General features: G+C 34.7%; 2 protein-coding genes across 2 annotated transcripts; one reads left to right on the forward strand and one right to left on the reverse strand.

Moving 5' to 3' along the window:
- Window positions 1-600: 600 nt before the first annotated feature.
- On the reverse strand, window positions 601-11,961 carry LOC108207018 (uncharacterized). Its single transcript, XM_017377482.2, has 3 exons — window positions 11,599-11,961; window positions 1,487-3,077; window positions 601-1,399 (listed from the first exon to the last, which is right to left on the reverse strand). Exons 1-3 carry the CDS (start codon window positions 11,867-11,869, stop codon window positions 1,213-1,215), a joined length of 2,049 nt encoding a protein of 682 aa, XP_017232971.1. The 5' UTR covers window positions 11,870-11,961; the 3' UTR covers window positions 601-1,212.
- A 5,585-nt stretch (window positions 11,962-17,546) lies between these two features.
- On the forward strand, window positions 17,547-20,433 carry LOC108208117 ((+)-neomenthol dehydrogenase). Its single transcript, XM_017378603.2, has 5 exons — window positions 17,547-17,688; window positions 17,777-18,032; window positions 18,274-18,348; window positions 18,664-18,837; window positions 19,782-20,433. Exons 1-5 carry the CDS (start codon window positions 17,654-17,656, stop codon window positions 20,157-20,159), a joined length of 918 nt encoding a protein of 305 aa, XP_017234092.1. The 5' UTR covers window positions 17,547-17,653; the 3' UTR covers window positions 20,160-20,433.
- Window positions 20,434-20,736: the final 303 nt, after the last annotated feature.

Consider the following 20,736-nt stretch of genomic DNA (forward strand, 5'->3'; position numbering starts at 1 on the left):
ATTAATAAATTCTAATTTCATCTTAGCAGATAGTGCAATCGATATAGAACGATTTCACTGATGATAATTATGATCAGTTAACAGTTGAGTAACAAGGGTGTACCTGGATTATCAAAACTCTGTAGCTAATCTGGATTATGCACAAAATGAAGAATATAATATCAACATTCAGACCTCTCAAATTATTACATATAAATTTAGTTGGTCTGATACCCATGTAAAATGTTGGAAAATATTCTTATACTTTGATCATAGTTATGATTTTTCACGATATATGTGAACAAAATTTCTCAAAACTAAAATAAAAATAAACTTAACAAGAAATGACAAATGCCAGACTAAATCAATATCGTCTTCCTAAATATTTTTGGACTAAAACTTTGTCAACGACTTTGTTTAAAATCGAGTTTCACTAGGTCCAATAACTCAAAAAGCCCCGTATGAGTTTCCGTATGAGAAAAATCCTAAGATTAATTATTTTAGAGTATCCAGGAGTAAATGTATTTTTTTTGGTTATTCAATCAATAATAAAGCATACCGAGTAAAAAGCAGGTTCAATTTTCAAACACACACCACAAAAAACAGTATAAAGAAAAAGAATGAAAGCTAATGGCAAGTTCAATTTAGAAAGAAGTACCAAAGGTCTATTCTCCTGATAGTCAGTTTTTACCCTAACAAGGGACAGGGGTCTCGCAACTCGCAAGTAAAACAGTAAAATGCAATGCAAATCATAAAAAGGAAAATCACTTCATCATCAAATTCCATTGCTAGATGGCATGATCACCTGATGCCTACAGCATCGGAAACTAGTTCAGGTCTTCTTCGTAGGCAATCCCACCCGGTGTATGATACTGCAAAGGGAAAAGTGTTTTCCAATCTGCGCTATAAAAATATAAAAAAATGCTGTAGGTGAGAGAACCAGGATAAACTGATTGCGACAAGCGTCTTTTAATCACTTCCTTTTCATGCTTACATAAACCATATACTTTCTTCTTCAATGGCCTGTGATATTCATCCAGCGCAGGACTGATCAATAATACTCCACAGTATCCATGATAGTTTTTGCCATGAGTAATCTAATGGCCCAACTAACTTTTGAAATAAGTAAGACAACCCTGTATTACTAACATATTTCTATTATGACGAGCTTTAGTTTTCTATTTTGGAATTAACTGTGTTTCCTATTTTGAGAAATAAGGCACCAATTAATTACTAAATAGAAGTATCAGTACTCTTATCACTTGAACTTTCCGCTATGGTGACAACAAGCGGCTGCCATCCTGACTGACAAGGTATAATCCATCGCTTCACAGTTATCATCATATTCAAAATCTGAAGAACCTCCCCCAATACATAATTTTTTAAGCATTTACTTTTTAGTATTAAAGCTGCTTCATACCTGCCAACGATAATGATAGAATAGAATTACACAATATTGCATATTTACTTTTCTCAAGCCGTATAAGGCAAAAGATTGGAAACATACCTGCATTTAGAAACCGTTATAGCTGAAAGGCCAGCAGAGGATGTTAAGAATTGCTTAATTTCGTCCCATGTTGCATCAGAATACTTACTTGGATTACCGCCAAGAGGATTTAAGCAATTCCATACTTTTTCATTTCTACCGACATATAGTTCCACTACACCTATTCTTGTCTTCATAATCATTTCTTGGTCAAGTGCAAAACCCAAGGCCCTATCGACATCTGTATTCTGGAATTCTAGATTCCCATAACGAATACAGTCTTTAATATTTTCTGCGGTAGGGACTATCTTGTCTTTCTTTAAGGAATCCAAAGCAATTAAGATAACCCCTATAGCACCTTGAATAAATTCAGAAGAAAGTTGATAACATTGAACTCCATCGATACCAGTAGTTGGATTGATTTTTGAAAAGGACATTGCTGGAACTTCATGAACATGAGGATTCCGATCACTAAGCATATTACACGAAATTGGCTGACTTGTGTCAAAGTTACCTGCCCCATGAGGTGGTAAATGAGACATAGCTAAAAGCGGAGTCCCCAAAGATTTGGGTATCAAGTTGCCTCCACAGTTTATATCAGGAATGCTAGGATTTGAAGTATTGCTGTTATTTCCTGATATACTCAGTGTGCCTATATCAGGCACATTCTTAGGTGGCTGATAAGAAAATATAGAAGCATCAGGCTCTTGTACCCCGGGAGGGGAAGCATTGTTAGAAGAGTTTGGCATGGAAAATTTAGCAGGTGCAGCAAAACTGGTCTGCGGTCTTGTGCATTGACTGGATCGTTTTTGTATATTACTTGAATTGTCACAGTTTTCTGACTGCTCAGAATTACTGAATTTTACGTTAGCTGAAAAGTAATTGGTGGGGTTGGGAGGTTCGCTTTTTCTGAAAAATTCATGAGGAGCAGCATAAAAATCTTTTGCAGATGCACTTTTAATCTTTACCTTGTTTTTCGGAACCCAAACTGGCATGCTTGAAGTTCTCGTCGTCGGTTGATTCAGGCCTTTCGAAACAAACTTCGGATTACTATTAGCATCACTATTTACAGGCTTTGAATTCAGAGGTTGGACTTTCAGGAGAGAGCTGTGGACTACTCCCTGAAATGCTGCACTATCAGATTTAGATAGTTCACCGCTGCCAAGTGGAAGCCCACCTGAAAGAAAGCCTGACGTCAGTTGATTTGAGCCTTCACTACCGAACTTTGGTTTATTGTTAGTATCATCATTTTCAGGCTTTGATTTCACGGAATGGACTTTTGGCAGATGATTATGAACTGAGCCCTGTAATACTGCAGGGTTGGACCTATTGCTCAAACTTACAAAAAGAAATACATCACCGCTGCTTAGTGGAAGCCCACCTGAGAGAAGGCTTGTCCAGGGCCACAAAACTTTGGCTGCTGCAACTAGTGCAGCTGATGCCTGTTCGGGTTGTGCTAGAAGGATATTATATCTTCGCATACGTAACTGGTGCAGAGCATTGGAAAAATCCCGGTCTCCTGAAATTAGCAGATAATTTGCAGGGGATGGATTATCCACCGCCCAAAACAGCATATCAACCAAAATTCTTTTGTCGCTGGCATCTTTAATACCTGAACACAGACAAATATATCAGATGGATATAGACTAATAAATTGAAGCTAATATCATTCTGCAGATAATGTCATGTTGTCAATCATTAGTCGATCGAGAAAAAGGATTATTCGATGTAATAATATGAGCTGCAATCTTCGTCAAAATGGAAAGCAACCAAGATTTTCTTCTAATACATGATTACATCTCCTTATATAGAAGAAAACTAACCTTAATATTTGGTGAACAATGAGATTTTCTATAAGGAAACTTATAAATAACAGAAATTATTATTCGACTCTTATAATCAAATATTACTAATAATTTATTTCATATAATTAAACTTTATGATAAATTACAATCAACTTTGCTTCTATATAAGTAAGCACACTAGACACGCAAGGCGTGCGTCCCGGTACTTGGGGAGGGAGTGAGAGGATGGCAATTTTGTAACTAAATTATGTGAGAAAGAGGCTTTAGAAAAAAAAATGCAATTTAAAGTTACTAGACTAATTATGTTAATGTGAAATAATATATACTATTTTCTTGGAAAGTGTATATTACTAATGCATACTCTATTGTACTAAATGTATACTACAATGCTACTATACTGTTGGGTAACAGCAGGGATATGTATCCCTTCTTTTTAGTATATCAAAGAACAAGTCTGTAAATTAATAATTGACAACCTTATTTACATTTATGGATATTTTAACTTTCTTAGTTTGAAATATGACGGAGGATAAACTTCTATATCTAGACTATTTGATCTGATCAACTGAAACACTTAGTTTTGTAAATGATTTTCATATGTAATAGAATGTCATAACATCACATATACATTTAATATCTCTTATATATATATATATGAGTGTGTGTGTGTGTGTGTCCCCGCACCCAAATGCCCATAATTTTATAATAACATTAAATAAATACAAATTTATATTTATATTTTGTGCCCCTCATTAAATGGTCTAAGAGTTGAGATATGGCAAAACTTAAACACGGAAGGTGTGTGTTTGGTCACATAGAATAATAAATGCAAAAAGGGTGTTAAGTTAAAGGGAAAAAAACAATCGTTTGACAGAAAAACAATGCGAATCTGCAAGATAGACGTGTATTGCTGAGATTCATATCATATGACATCTCCGTAGAGAGTTGGTTTTTTAAGTAAGAAAACTGTTAGTTGTGGTTAGGTGCTACATATGCATAACAGAGTTAACCTATTAGATATTATACATATTCTTCATCATCACAAAACTTAAATAACAGTTAGTGCAAAGACTGAAGTTATCTGTGATAAAAAAAATTAAGAAGTTGTTCAAGATGACACATGAATCTGTGGTACTAACACAAGGGGAAAAGTACAAATAAAGTATCATAAATGGACATGTCCCTGGTTCATTTCTTTCTGAAAGAAAAAGCTGATGATGATGTGTCTATCAACATAGAGCATAATAATAATATAGGATAGTTACCACTTTTATAGATACTATGCTGATGAAGATTTTCTTTTTTCATTGGGACCCAAAATCTGCAGTATTCTTTACGAAAAGCATAATACAGCTAAGTTTAAGGTACCACTCACAGAGACTATAGTAATAAATCTGATGGTCAAAGCCGAAAAATGTATAGGATCTTTAGTTGATAAGTTATCAAAATAAATCTGGATTTTTCTTGTTGGGAACATTGATGCGCTTGATAAATGAATAGGAAATTTAATCACATAAGTTGAAAATAAATCAAATAGACACCTATTATTGAAGGAAAAATTTTCAAGTTGCTTAGTTTTGTGTTTAACTGGGTATTGTGGGACTGTGATGAATTACTTATGGATCACACAATTAACACACAGGCAAACACCGATTAAACGGAATTGCAATAAGGATACAATAACTCTTAAGTAGATATGAATGTTCGAAAGGCCCGCCTCTCCCTACAAAGAGAAAACAAAATTTAGACAAATTGCACCTCCAAACGAGTGCATTCTACCCAGAATCTAATCCCCTTTTTTAGCACCATGCGCATTGCTTTCAACAAGATTTGAGCATTGACCAAGGTTGGGTGGTCCACCAGCGTTACCGGCTCCCCTTTAACCTCAAATTTCATAACCAGTGTCTTCCGATTAATCAAGACAATCCCAAGGTTTCCAACTACTGTACACCCAAAATGATGTCGAAACTACCCAGCTACAACAGAAGTAAATCCTCCACTGCCTATAAACCCCCAACCAATTGCAAATGCACATTTCGACAAATACCTTCCTTCGAACTGACTCGTCATTCCCGCGGGATGCTCAAACCCCACCAAGGCAGTCACCTCTATCCTGGCCCTGGAGACAGTACCCGATAAAATGACATTATGGGTCGCACCGAGATCAATTATAAAAATCACCTCATGTATCCCCAACAAGCCCTTAAGTTTCATAGTTTTAGGACTAGAATACCAATGACTGACAAAGTTATGAAATACCTCTATAGTCACCTCAGTGGTCAGTGAAACTGGTGATTCACTGTCCTCACCATTTGTTTCCCCCTCATCCTCCACAATTAACATGACATTAAGCTCCTTATTACAACGTTGCCCAACTGCCCGCTTGGCATCGCAACGATAACAAAGTCTTATTGCCATCTTATCTTGCAATTCATTCTCAGTCAACCTCTTGATGTCACTGGCACCATCTAGGAGGGAAATTTAACAGAAGCTCGAGATTAGGTCGACCTAGTGGTCCAACTCTTGGATACTAGGGGGTTGGTAGATGAACCACTGGAATACGAGCTGATGGAGGCTGGTCCTTTACTGAATTGAAGTAACTGATAGTTTTAGTGACTGCCCAACTAGATTTCATAATGAATGTCACTCAGTATTTCTCTTCGATCTGCACTGCTTGTTCCACAGCATGTTCAAAAGGTTAAAAAAACGAACCTCAACCTTAATATCATCATTTAACCCCTTTATGAAATGGCCCAAGGGCATGTCTTCGAAGATTCGTTCAAAGGGAGCGCTATTTCTATGAAATTTCGACGATACTCTCTAATTGTTGATGTTTGAGTTGTGGCAAGCCATTGTTCATATAAAGATCCACCACTTATGGGGCGAAATTGGGGTAAGAGAAAAACCTTCAAATCAACCCAACGACGAATATGATGCAGTTTGTTTTCCAACTGAAACCACCAAAGTGCGTCACCTTCCATTGCCAACATTATAGCTTCCAACATTTCAGCCTCTATTAAACGATAGAACTCAAAATAATATTAAACGCGTAGTATCCATCCGTCAGGGTCAATGCCATCAAAGATGGGCATGACCAATTTTTTTGTACCACCTGTTGGTTTGACTACCACCTAAACCTCCGCCAGAACCCCCACCACCCAAATCATCCAGCGCCTCAAACCCTCACCCATATGAAGTCAACCCTCCAAACACTGAGTACCTCAAACCCTCACCCACTTAAAGTCAACCCTCCAAACACCGAGTAGGGATTCACTTAGTATTTCTCTTCAATCCGCACCGCTTGTTCCATAGCCCATTCAAAAGATTAAACAAACGAAACTCAACCTTTATATCATCATTTAACCCTTTAATGAAATGGCCCAAGGGCATTTCTTCAGAGATTCGTTCCAAGAGAGACGCTATTTTTATGAATTTCGACGATACTCCCTAATTGTCGATGTTTGAGTTGTGGAAAGCCATTGTTCATATAAGGATCCACACTTATAAGGCGAAACTTAGGTCAGTGAAAAACCTTCAAATCAGCCCAGCAGTGAGTAGCTATGTTGCACGGGGACGCCAACTAGGTGGAGTACCGCAGTTTGGGGACGTCCCGGGGACGGGGACGGCACGGGGACGGCTGGGGACGGCTTGGGGACGTCCCCAAAAAGTTGGGGACAGCAGCTTAAAATTGGGGACGTTTCCCGGAGTAAAATGATAAATATACCCGTCCCCAATTAAACATAACATAGAAAACCCCAACTCAGTAGCTTCTATTCAAGTTATATACATTATTCACACGTTCTTCATATATACATACAATCATAACTCTTCTCAAACTACTTTTTCACTCAACCAAATAAACAGAACTCATTAGTTTTCAATGGAATCACAACATGAAATTAGTGGTACTGGATATGGACATGCTGAAAGTGGAAGTGGATCTGACAATCAACCTCCTTTGTGAGTCTGAAATGGAGAATGAGTTGATCTCCGGTGATATTAATATTTGAGGATGTTGCATCTGTCCTATTTATATTAATTTTTTAATTTTTTATTAATATATTATGTGCCGTCCCCGTACCCTTTAATTTTAAAATTGACGTTTTATGTCCCCGTCCGCGTACCCGTATATGTTCCCGTACCCGTCTCCGTGCAACCTAGGTGAGTAGGATGCCGTTTGTTTTCACACTGAAACCACCAAAGTGTGTCACCTTCCATTGCCACCACTATGGCTTCCAACATTTCAGCCTCTGTTAGGAAATAGAACTTAAAATAACTCTCAACACATAGTATCCATCTGTCAGGATCTGTGCTATCAAAGATGAGTATGTACAATTTTTTGTACCGCCGGTTGGTTTGACCACCACCTAGACCTCCGCCAGAACCCCCACCACCAAACACACCACCCAATCCATCCAGTGCCTCAAACCCTCACCCACCTAAAGTCAACACTCCAAACGCCGAGTTGGGACTCACGAATGATGACTCGCCTCAATTGACAACCTTCCCCTTATTCCGCTGCTGATAAAAGAGTGGACTAAATCCCAGTAACTGTGGAGCGAATTTCCGTTTAGAACTTTATCTGCTCGTTCCTAATCGTGTTAATAAGGGATTCATGATAATCACCGGTCCAATTAACCCGGCCTTCAATGCAACCAGCTAAGGCGCCGGCCCCCATTTTTTTTGTGGTCACGGCTTAAACTTCCAACAAAACCTCCATGAGCGAGTGTTTCATGGTCTCGAGAGCTCTATCCATGGTTAAGGTGACCAGATCTTTCAAGCTATCCTCGATTGAAGCTAATTTCTCCACCAAGAGTTCAACGCGTTGTGCAACTATCAGGGGCCCCAATAGATTTAGGGCTGATACCAATTTGTGATGAATTATTTATGTATCACAAAATTAACAGACAAAGAAACACCAATTAAACGGAATTGCAATAAGGAAACGATAACTATTAAGTAGATACGAGACGTTCGAAAGGCCCACCTCTCCTAACAAAGATAAAACACAATTTACACATATAAACAAACAACTCTAACTCTCTTCTTCTCTTTTTACTAACTAATACAGCTCAGCATATGAAATTACTTAATTGCGCTGGACCTTCTTTGTATTTCCATCATTAGCCTCATGAGTAGCACTACCCACTTTAGCCTTTCCCCTCCTAGCAAAAGTCAGCAAAGGCTTTGACTAGAGATGGCAATTTGTACCGAATCGATGGATACCCGATCCGTACCAACCCAATTGAGTTTGACCGAACCCGAATATTTCGGGTTTGGGTTTGGGTTTAATTTTCAAACCCGAATTATTTTCGGGTCGGGTTCGGGTTTATGGCATACCGTTTCGAAACAGACCTGAAACCCCTTTCAAACCGAACCTGAACCCGACCCCGACCCGAAACCCGTGTATATATTTAAATTATTAATATTATTATTTAATATTTAATATATTAGTAATATGTATTATGTACATATGGACCTACTGTAATAAGCCTAAAACCTAATTACATGGGCCTCATTTTTCGATTCTCAGTCCTAACTCCTCAGATACAAACTGAGCTGCAGACGAGTGAGACACACCAACGGCGGACGGAGGTGTGGTTTTGATTTTTCTATATCTGTTTGATAGTTGTCAGTTTATATTTCGATTAGTTTATTTAGATTTAAGAATCAAGTATTTGTATATTAATTTGATTATCAAACTTGTTGTTGACTTGGTGTTTATTTATGCTTTTCTACGCATTCTGCGGGTCATCATCATGAATTATCAGTCGAGAACAGCAGATGAAAGTTCGGATTTCGGGTTAACCCGAACCCGAATAAAACCCGACGGGTTCGGGTTTGGATTACATAGTTTGGGTTTTTCGGGTTTGGGTTCAGGTTCGGGTTTATAATATAGAATCGGGTTCGGGTTTGGTTTTTATAAAACCCGTTTCGACCGACCCGTTTGCCATCCCTAGCTTTGACTAGATTGATTGCGTAACAGGGACATGCAATAATTCATATATGCCACCTAAACCAGATAGTGTGGCTGAAATGTTAAGCTCAACACATAATTAAAGAGAGGCATGTGGGCAGTTAGGTAGACTTAGGCACTAAATTTTGGATGGAACATATTGTTACACCATGTTAAAGTCTCGCATGTGTCATATTTCGGTCACTGGTTCTCAAGCATACATATGTGCTAAAAGAGCAGAGAAAAAAAACTGTATTTCAAATCTCACAACTGTAAGTTTATTGCTTCAAAAGAGATATGTCACAGGCCTAAAGGTAAAGATCCCATTTTTTTTGTTAAGGTCAAATCCTCAACCTACATATTTTCAATGCAAGTTTGTGTTCATCACTTCAATCCAGGTATTCAATACACACACACATACATATATGTAACATATTGTAGAGTGTAAGAAACAATTACTAATACATCAGATAAGTTAAAAAATGTTGCAATTCAATAAAAAATTTATGTCTTCTTTTTTGATCAATTAATCTTTCTATTTACAATTCAATATGAAGTCCTAGAATGACATGGATTATGTTGAAATTCCATGAACCAAATAAGCACTTAATCTTCTCTTGTACAATAATATAAAACCCATTGACTAGAATACATTAAGAACAACTAGCAATACAGCAAAATTTTCATTAGTCACCGGAGTAAACATTAATCTTAATTAGTCTATAAAAACTCATTTTAATTTTCGATTAAAGATTCACATCAATTTCAAATCCCTGTCCTCCCTTATAAGATATATAAGATATAATTACAAATGTGACAAATACATCATCTGACAGACACCGGCGATAACGTGACAAAATAAGAAGCATAAAAAGTCTAATTTGAACATAAAATGCACGGCCTTGTTAAAACTCTAATACACACAAACACATACACGGGGCTATTTTAAAATGAATCAAAATCCCAATTTGGCGTTAATAATATGTAAATGAGATGTTAAAATTTTTTTTGAAAATGTTCACCAATATAATTAGAATTATTTAGAAGTTTGATGGGTAATAGAGATAGTTACAAAAGTATGATATGCTAACCCCTTCGATTGCTAATGCAACTTGTGGTCTAGAAGTTTAATATATTAAAAGAGTAACATCAGAATTCGAAGTTTGATATGTAAATAAAAATAGTATGAGTAAAATATTTAAAAGGAGAAAAATATATTGTCATAAATACTTTTACATACTTAGAGCATCCCTAACCACATTCTCCATAATCATAGTTTAAAATGATATATAATAACGAATTATAACGATGATTCTCTAAATTATAACGAATAAAAAAGGTATTTTACTACAGTGTGATTCACTAAATCGGTTACCTATAATTCAAAGCTAATACTTTATTATTTTCAAAACAAAACAAATTCGTAAAGATCTTGCACATCTGTGAGCGAAGTCTGCATAACATATCATAGTCAATGAATTTGGTTAATTTGGTGAAGTAAAATACATATTTGTAAAAATTTAGACAACAGGCGAGACTAGTCGCGTTTGAGTGGTTCAATTTTGATTTTTCAAATATAGGAAACCATGTCACTTGTACACAATGTGTGAGTATGGTGAGATGCTCCTAGGATCTTGATTTAACACACTAATTATAACAATGGTTTAGATACAATATTTAGAGTAATGAGAAATTTGATATGCTAATAGATTTATGTGGAATTAGAAATTTAATATACGAATGGATTTATATTATAATTGAACGGAAAGGTGTTATAATTTGAATATAAGTGTGCTGTCTTCTAGTTTGAATATAAATGCTTTTTAGATTTAGGCCCATGGTTAAAAACCTAACCTTAATGACCGATTACCAAACTTTTATTATTTCGGTTTCAGATAATACGAATTTTTAACGGTAATCATCCCGCAACCCTAAGTTCATCAAATTAACCACAAGAAATCGCTTAATCACTCACACACTCCTTAAACATTAATAATAACCTAATCATAAATTATACACGCACAAACTTCCCTTAGATTGAGTTCCTTCATCCAAAGGTATAAATCACAAGGACAACAACAGCAGTAACATATCTAAGACGGCAAGACCGGCCTATCAGAATCCCTCGTCTTAGCAACCAGAAGTCGAGGGTTCAAGCCTTAACAATCATTCGCAAAATGAAACATACCGAAAAAGTAACATATCCAAAAAACAGTCGTAAACTTGTAATCCCAACATACAACCCCTCAATCCACATATACAATCCTCCCAAAGCCCATAACTCAACACATAAAATCAAATGAAGCTCTAAAAATCCACATAAACAAAAAACACAGAAACCCAAAGGCAAACAAGAAACAAGTGAAAGATACCTGCAGGAACATGATTAAGCGAAATGCCAGTACTACTCAAAGCATGCTGAACAGCGGGAGGAATGCGATTAGAATCCCCGTAAGCCGAGATCGAAACGGGGCCACAATAATTCATCTTAACCAACGCGGAACTAATGTTCTGAGCAATCGAATGCGAATCGAAACCCTTGGGCACGCTGCAATTCTCTATGTCCCACCACACCGAAGTTTTCGCCGTCACATAGGGCCCTTCCGCCCTCCCTTCCGCCGCCGTGTTCGCCGGCGACTCCATGATTATTAATCACCCCCGTTGTAGCCAGACTAAAATGGGAGAGTGTCTCTGTGTAGGGTTCTGTGTATGTGTTTGGGTTTGGCGGTTTAAATCGTGGGTTTTGTATTTAAAAACAACACATCACTTGACAATATTACACAAGTCAAACGCGGTCTATGGGTGTCAGTGTTGTCTTGTCCACAAACTAAGGGTGTACGCGGTTGGGCGGATTGGCGAAATTTATCGGCCCAATCCAATTAAGTCGGGTTTTTAAAATTTCAACCCAAACTGAACCGTATAAATTCGTAACCCAAACCAATTTGTATTACTTCGATTTGGATTTGTTTGACTGGGTTAATAAATATTATAATTGCGGGTGTCAAATAGGTTTTCAACATCCAATTTTTTACATTAAAAATTACTTTAACAATTTTGTCAAAAACATAAAATTGAATTCAGTCATAAAAATATGTAGTAACAAATAATGAACAAATATATTCTTGAATTTAATCTCATATTCTCATTCATGTTTGTTTGCTACTTAAACAGATAAATTTAAAGTCATAAATACATTTACATAACAAACAAACAATATTCATGTGTGTGTTCCTTGACAAACATAATAATGAATTTAATCTCATATTCTCATTCATAAATTTAATCTCATATATATTTAAATAGCAAACAAAAATTACTATATTAAATTTAAGAAGCACACAAATACAATAAAACTAAATAGACTAGGCTAATATGTGACGGGATTGATAAATTTAATATGTTCTCGTCTTTTTCAATCGGGTTGGGTTGGATCGGTTTATAAAACCCGAAACCCATATCCAACCCAACTAAATCGGGTTACTACATTTTCAATCCAATTACTAATCGGGTTAAAAAATTTCGGTTTGGATCGGACGAAATATAATCGGTTTGGATTGGGTTGGTCGGTTTCGCCAACCCGTGTACACCCCTACCACAAACCTTGCTTTGATTGTTTTGGAAAATTAATTATGGTTTAATTGATCGGATGTTAGGTTGGTGTTTATTTCAAATCTTTATAATTTTATAGTGAAATATATTAATTATTATAAATTTGTTATATTGTAATTTAGTTATTATTTCTATGTTAATTTTATTAAAAATATTACCAATTGCAAATTTATACATATATATATATATGATATATTATTATAAATATATTACTGGCCTATATTATAATTAATACTAATTTTTATCAAAAATTTTTTATTTAAGTTCCCTTATAATTATGAAATTAATATCTATTAAACTATTACTCCGTAGTTCTTTTCATACTTTTTTATTTGCATTTATCATGTTTGTCAGCACACAATTTTGATCGTTAATATTTTTAATTTCATATTATTGTTAAGCATAAAAACTAAAGTGTATTAAAATACATATAAATACGAATCTAACAATATCATTTATTGCTATATTCTGCTTTATAGATTATACCTAAATGAGTAATTTATCTAATGTCATGAACAATCCCGACATAAGAGTATTTGTTACTTATAATAGAGTCCACATTATAGTAAGTTTAGTATGTGATATAAATTAATAATAATATTTCTTAAGCAATAATAAGAGTTTAAAAAAATTAGAGGAGAGAAATTAAGGGGTGTCTCCGATCTATATTCAAAAAGATTTTCTTTTTCACCCTCTTGAAAAATGAGTGTATTTTATGTTTAAGAAATTCATTACGATCTTGTGATATTTAGTCGGGAGTATATATAATTTCTTAATATTTTGATATATTTAGTTAGTATTTCATATTATCTATGAAAATTTAGGAATATTCGATTGTGATTTTATGGAATACATCAAAATATGATGTATTTAATACTAATCGATTCTTTCATATTTTGTAAAACGTTGATTCGATGAATTTGCGTTTATATTAGAGTTGATGTATGCTAAAAACAGATTCTGCATTAAATATACGAGAATTTTAATAAATTCTATCAAACTCTATATAAAATTAAACTTAAATACAATCTTTTAAAATTCATAAACTATTATTGACTAATAAGTTCTTTTTTTAAATCTAGGTTAAATACATCCTCCCTCCCTCCTTCCCTCCCTCTCTCTCTCTCTCTCATACATCCTTAATACATATCTTCCCTCTTTCAAATACTTTCCTAATATTATTGAATAATTAGACATAATAATAATATACGGGGATATGAAAAATATATTACATGTTGGTGAAAAGTATATGATATAAAAGGTAAGGAGGTTTAAGTAATTTATTCGTTAAATAACATTTTTCATTCAATTTTACGTGTATGTGAAAAATATATCATTAAAAGATAAAAAGTCACGAGTCGTTTATTTGTTAACCGTCCCCTTCTAATAGATACCCTACGCCATTTATGGCCTACAACAACATCCAAAAAATGATTTCATAACCCCAAAATATGTTGCAATAACCCGAAAAAGACTATGACAACCTAAAATTTAAGTTGCTCTTTTCCATATTAGTGTAGACTTCTACTACAACATTATAGTCTCCTACTGCAATATTGTGTTTCTGTTACATATATCATCACTAACTAAAATCATACTAAGATAATTAAAATAAAATAATCTATGATCTTGTGATCTGGGATGATCGCGTGATAAAAATTGAAGACGACCAAAAACCATATATAAAGGCTAAATTCAAAATTAATAATTTTTTCTATTTTATGTCATTATAATCATTTGTTACATGTATCGATAATATGAATTTTTTTTCTCGATATTCAATAATATCAAGTAGTGTAAAATACTCTCGTCTATTTTTTTTTCTTTTCTGGAACATTTTCTATGTTATTTTGAATCTTCTATTATAAGAAATTCATGGTAGAAATTGACCACTTAATTATTGTCACGTAAACAATAAAAATATAATAGTTAAATTCCTTTACAAAAATACAGAGAATAATTTTCCTTTATTCTCAACTCATAAACCGAGATAATAAATTATATTTCTAAATTTTGATAATTGTAGTAACTTAGCCATTTCAATTTTAGTAAACATTTTTTACTTGGTGTAGATTGTCACGTGGGTCGTGGGTGGACTCTTAAGGGGGCTGTATTCGATTGGGATTTTAATGGATTGTTTTCGGTCTGTGGATTTTAATGGATTGTATGTGATTTTGATTTTGTGCATATTCTTGATAAAATATCGTAGAGTTGATAGGATTTAAGCACAATACTTCAAAAATTTTAAAAAAACTTCAAAGACATTGAAGAATGCCATAAAATCCATCATTTTATGAAATCGAAAAAAATCTACTAGTATTTGAATACCATCAGATTTTAATGGATTTTAAACAATCTAATTAAATACCATCGGATTTTAAAGTATGATTTAAAATCCTAATTGAATACCACCAGATTTTGTAGCATAATTTATAATCCCAGTCGAATACCTCAAGATTTTAATGGATTTCAAACAATCCCAATCGAATACCCTCAGATTTCATGAATGAAAAAACTGTTTTAAAATCCCAATCAAATACACCACTTTTAGTTTTCATCTGGGTAAATGATGTTTAATTTTGTTACCAACTTATGAATATAAAAAATCTTGAATGATAAACGCATCTAATTTGAATCGAAAATTAAACTTAATATAACTAATTTCATCATTTTTCTTATTAAATTTATTATTCCACCCTTGTGGTTATGGATCAATAATGACAAGTAAAATATAAGTCATATATATACAATCATTTGGTTATAAGCTCATTAGATTGATGATGAACTATTTCTTCTTTTTATAGCTTATCAATCACTCATATGTGGACATGGCATATAAACAAAATCTTAAGATATCTTCAAACTCTGAAAGTATCATATCACATTCTTTTTTTCATAGTCGTTGAACTTGTAACACGTGGAAGAAACATGTTGCATACCTCTTAAAGTTATATAATTTGATAAAGCAATTCAGTAATTCGAAGAATTTTCTACATTACATGTAAAATGAGAATAAATTCGAAGAAGTCAATGGTTTTGTCTCACTTCTATATATCCTCTTTGAGCAAGTGTACTCCATCCTCAGCGATATTTGAAAGAATATCAAATTTGAAAAATTTTACAAAACATGCCATACTCTATCCATCCATCTAGCTTGAAGAATAAACGAATTAAATCTAACATCTTGCTGATCAAATTATATATACGCGCGCGCACATACATATATGAATGATCGAGTAAAAATATGGGAGTATTGGAGTACTATTTTGAATTGGTACGAGACTTTGACGCAATTTTATATAGTAAAAAATGATTTTTGTTTTTTATTTGGTATTAGATTTCGAAGCAACTTGTATAGTTGACGATTCGATTTTTATTTTGATTAATTTGGATGTCGCTACAATTATTGTGGATTGAAGATTTGTTTGGATATTAAAGTTGTTTTGGTTACAGATTGCAAAATAAAGATTGTTCTTCTTTTCTTGATGTTGCGGATCTTGCGATTTTAAATTTTATGGTTTTGTTTTTTGTTTGACAAACTGTTGATTCGACATTGTGATATATAGTGGATAAAACACTTTTATATTTAAAAAAATTATGCATTTACAATATATTTTTTTTACATTATTGAGATGTATGTCATGTTTGTATCTATAAATATATAGCAGATTTAGTAGGCGGTTAATGGCATTTAAAATTCACACCCACACATCTTGTTAGGAGGACATTTGTGAAATTAATGTTGATAAGAGTGGGTTAGGAGATATAAGACTGGAGGTACTTGCATGCGGGCGTTTTTTAAGTCTTGGACTAAATTATGAAACTTTTTTCTGTTAAAATATGTCAAGTCAATGCATTCGCCAACTTCACCCACATATTTGCTGTACTATTATCATGAAATGTTCCACCCTACTGCATAACTACATAGGCCTGTTTAACGAACCGAGCTGTTCGCGAACAAGCTCGAGCTCGGCTCGTTAAGAGCTCGTTCGGCTCGGCTCGTTAAGTTAACGAGCTCGAGCTCGAACACAAAAAATTGTTCGTTAAGTAAACGAGCTCGAGCCGAGCTTTTAGTATGTTCGGCTCGAGCTCGGCTCGAGCTCGACTCGAGCTCGCTCGGCTCGAGCTCGGCTCGTTAAAGCTCGAAAAAATGTAATATTTTTAGGGTTTTTTTTATTATTTATATATGTTATTGAACTCAGAATTCAACATATAATTTATATATATATATTTTAGTGATGTAACCAAAATTTCGGAAAATAATAATTTTATATGGTTTGCTATTTTAACAGTCAAGTAGAAGGTTAACTAATACCGCTAACTAGTGTTTAATCCTAAATTAGTGTTTCAATTTTTTAAAAAATATTTATTACCGATCCAACCGTATGGATGTTAACATATATACATTTTAGTGATATAAACAAAGTTTCAAAAAAATTAAAATTATTTGGTTAGCTATTTTAAGAGTCAACTAGCGGTTTGTCTTTATTTTTTTTCTAGCTCGGCTCGACTCGACTCGACTCGGCTCGGCTTGTATTTGTTCGCGAACAAGCTCGTGTTCGGCTCGTTAGTTAACGAGCCGAGCTTGAACACAATTTTTGTTCGATAAAAAAGCTCGGCTCGGCTCGACTCGTCAGAAAAAAAAATTAAAGCTCGGCTCGGTTCGGTCAAAACTCGGCTCGGCTCGGTTCGTGAATAGCCCTATAACTACATGCACAATAAAAGAATCAAGCAAGCAGAGCAGCTTCTTGACTTTTTTCTCCTCATCTTCTTTCAACAGGATCTGTAAAAGACACCTCTTCTCATAAATCACCAAAAATGACAGTGTTAGCAGCCAATGCAACGTCGAGGAGGTCACCATTTTGCTTATTAAACACTAATTTTTCATATTTTATCGTATATGAGCATGTGACTTATGGAGGATCTGTGATTTTGATGCAGGTATGCAGTTGTTACAGGGGCAAACAAAGGGATTGGACTAGGAATATGCAAGCAACTAGCAGCTGTTCATGGTATTACTGTGATATTAACTGCTAGAAATGAACAAAGGGGTCTTGAAGCTGTTGAGAAACTCAAAGAATCTGCAGGTTTAAGTGATGACCAAATCTTCTTTCACCAGCTTGATGTTGCTGACCCGTCTAGTGCTTCTTCTCTAGCCGAATATTTGAAAACTAAATTTGGAAGGCTTGATATCTTGGTAATTATTTTTTTGAACTTCTAGTTCCAGGCGTTTATTTACCAAAACTTATGGCTTGTTTGTAGATCATAGTGTTCAGTCACCGGCTTATGTGAAATCAATATTACAGAGTACTATGTGAACGGGATCTCTCCTAAACACGAGCTACTTGTCATCTGTCGTTCCATCTTTATGATAGAATTTGGTGAATACTAAGATCTTGTTTCCATGTATCATGAAGAGAATTCTGAACATCTTACAGGTGAATAATGCAGCAATTGGGGGAATTATGATAGACGAAAAAGGCCTTTCAGCCCAATTGTCCAAGGATGATGATGTGAGTCCATTTTCATCTATGGATATAGAATTTCAGTTGCAACTGCAATGTAGTTAATTTCAGATTGTGACTTTATGATTCTGCTTATGTAACCTGACTAAAAAGAAGGTTGGATGAATTTATTTCATTTTTACTACTTTTTCGTCTAGTTGATCATATACAAGCAGTAAGCTTCGAACTACCAAATTGCTTTATAAATTTTTCACCTTCCTTACCCCCTAACCTACATTAAGTTACAAGCTGGTTGCACAAACATACAGCCATTGTTCCTATTATGCATAAATAATGGTCGTGTTTAACTGTTGGATTATTCAGACAGCAGGGATCAAATGGCATGAGATTGTCACGGATACAGATGAGTTAGCAGAAGAATGCATTCAAACAAATTACTATGGAGCAAAAAGAATGATAGAAGCACTGATTCCATTACTTCAGTTATCTGATTCACCGAAAATTGCAAACGTCTCTTCCTTCATGGGAAAATTACAGGTAGACAACATACCTGAATACTGACTAAAGGCAATTCAGCTTTATAACGAGTTCTTTTAATATGCAGAGTTATCTGATTAAAGTTTATGGGTCATATTCTACATAGAACCATTAGGCATAGAACCCTTAGAACTATTAACTTATTTCTAGTATTAGTTAAGGTTCTGCAGCAGAACTGTACATGAAAAAATGTCTTATTTATGTATTATATTTTGAAATTACTTTTGAACACACACAACGATGCAAAAAAGTATGTATTTAGATTTAGATCCTGGAAATCTATGTAAAAAATAGGGTTCTGCAGCAGAACCTTAGTGGTTCTATGGTTCTATTTTGAGCACTGGTTCTCTCTTGAGCGCGACCCTATATTATATTATATTATATGCTAATTATGGGATTGCTGATTTTCTGTATCTACTTGTTTTATATACTGTGTCTGTCTGTATTGACCAGCTCAATCCATATGACCCCTGACTTATTAAATCTACAATCAACTATGAAGATACCAAATACTGCCTTTTCAGTCCGAAAAATTTAGCTTCTTTCATCAGAGAAATGTTGAAGATTTCAGTTCTCCCTTGTGGTTATAGATCTCAACAATTGATATAAATCATAGTAACATGATTCATGTTAATGGAGGTGGCCACTTTTCTTAAAAAGACTTATAAGTTACTCTTAGACAAAATCAGCAAATTATATAACACTGATTAGTTTCAGAGCTCCCTTCAAACATTAATTATAGCATCGTTTCAGTATTTGTGGACTCTGTTTCCTATCGGGTGCAGGACAGCGTCTAAGAAGTTTTACAAGTTCTAATTTTTCAAATCAGTTTTTTTATGCTTATTTACACAATGGCACGGCCTGTGTGACTGTCACTGGTTTTCTCTAACTGTTTTCTTCATCTGTACTGTATATTTATCATTTACTATTGTTCTGGTTCTCAGAATTTACCGAATGAAAGGACTAGGGAAATACTAAGTGATGAGCAAAACCTTACAGAAGCGAAACTGGATGAGGTACTAAATGAGTACCTGGTAGATTTCAAGGGGCGTTCCCTACAAGAAAAAGGTTGGCCACACTACAGTTCAGCGTATACTGTCTCGAAAATGGCAATGAATGCATACACAAGAATTTTGGCCAAGAAATACCCATCTTTCTGCATCAATGCTGCTTGTCCTGGCTTTGTGAAAACAGACATAAATCTGAATACTGGTATATTAACCGTTGAAGAAGGCGCTAAACGTGTGGTAAAGCTAGTGTTGCTGCCTAATGGTGGACCTTCTGGCCTTTTCTTTGTTGAGGGTAACATATCATCTTTCTAGTGAAGGTTACTGCAATGATATTGCTGCAGACAAACTATCATGGAGCAATAATTGATGAATAATGAATCAAATCATCAGAGATATTAGCCTGCCTGCCTGCTTAATTACCCTAATAATGCAGCAATATTATTTGCCTGCCCGCTTAATTTTCTCAATAATTTTCTTTCGATGACACTGTGAAAGTGATGTATCTTGATTTTACGTGTATTTCTTTCAAAAATAGCATCATTTGTATTCAGTTCTGTAACTAATTCCACAGCTGTATTTTTCTTTCTTTTTGTCTATGATTACTAATTATGTCACGGCACCTGCTGTCAGAATGCAGCCAGGGCATCTGCCACCAGCAGCGACACTTGACTTTCCCTTGGACAAGCTAAGAGCTCTCCACTAACTACATTTATTAGTCTGTTTAACCAAGTTCTCCGCGGGTCTAAATTCATTCTAAGCAATTACGGGAGAAAAACATTAAGCCACTAAATTACTTCATTGAACTATACCTTATCATAGGCTTGGAGTACCACTACACCACACCCTATGTGAAGAGTGGGCGAACAAAATGCAGAACATATCAAAAATG

Source organism: Daucus carota, chromosome 2 (assembly GCF_001625215.2).
Source record: "Daucus carota subsp. sativus chromosome 2, DH1 v3.0, whole genome shotgun sequence".
NCBI lineage: Eukaryota > Viridiplantae > Streptophyta > Magnoliopsida > Apiales > Apiaceae > Daucus > Daucus carota.

Excerpts from the sequence above, each read along its gene's own strand:
- LOC108208117 (XM_017378603.2), top strand. The coding sequence starts at position 17,654 with ATGACAGTGTTAGCAGCCAATGCAACGTCGAGGAG. Across the intron at positions 17,689-17,776 it reads GCCAATGCAACGTCGAGGAG|GTATGCAGTTGTTACAGGGG; the intron begins GTCACCATTTTG and ends ATTTTGATGCAG. Across the intron at positions 18,033-18,273 it reads TTGGAAGGCTTGATATCTTG|GTGAATAATGCAGCAATTGG; the intron begins GTAATTATTTTT and ends AACATCTTACAG.
- LOC108207018 (XM_017377482.2), bottom strand. The coding sequence starts at position 11,869 with ATGGAGTCGCCGGCGAACACGGCGGCGGAAGGGAGGGCGGAAGGGCCC. Across the intron at positions 3,078-11,598 it reads GCTTAATCATGTTCCTGCAG|GTATTAAAGATGCCAGCGAC; the intron begins GTATCTTTCACT and ends GTCTGTGTTCAG. Across the intron at positions 1,400-1,486 it reads ATAACGGTTTCTAAATGCAG|GTATGAAGCAGCTTTAATAC; the intron begins GTATGTTTCCAA and ends TATCGTTGGCAG.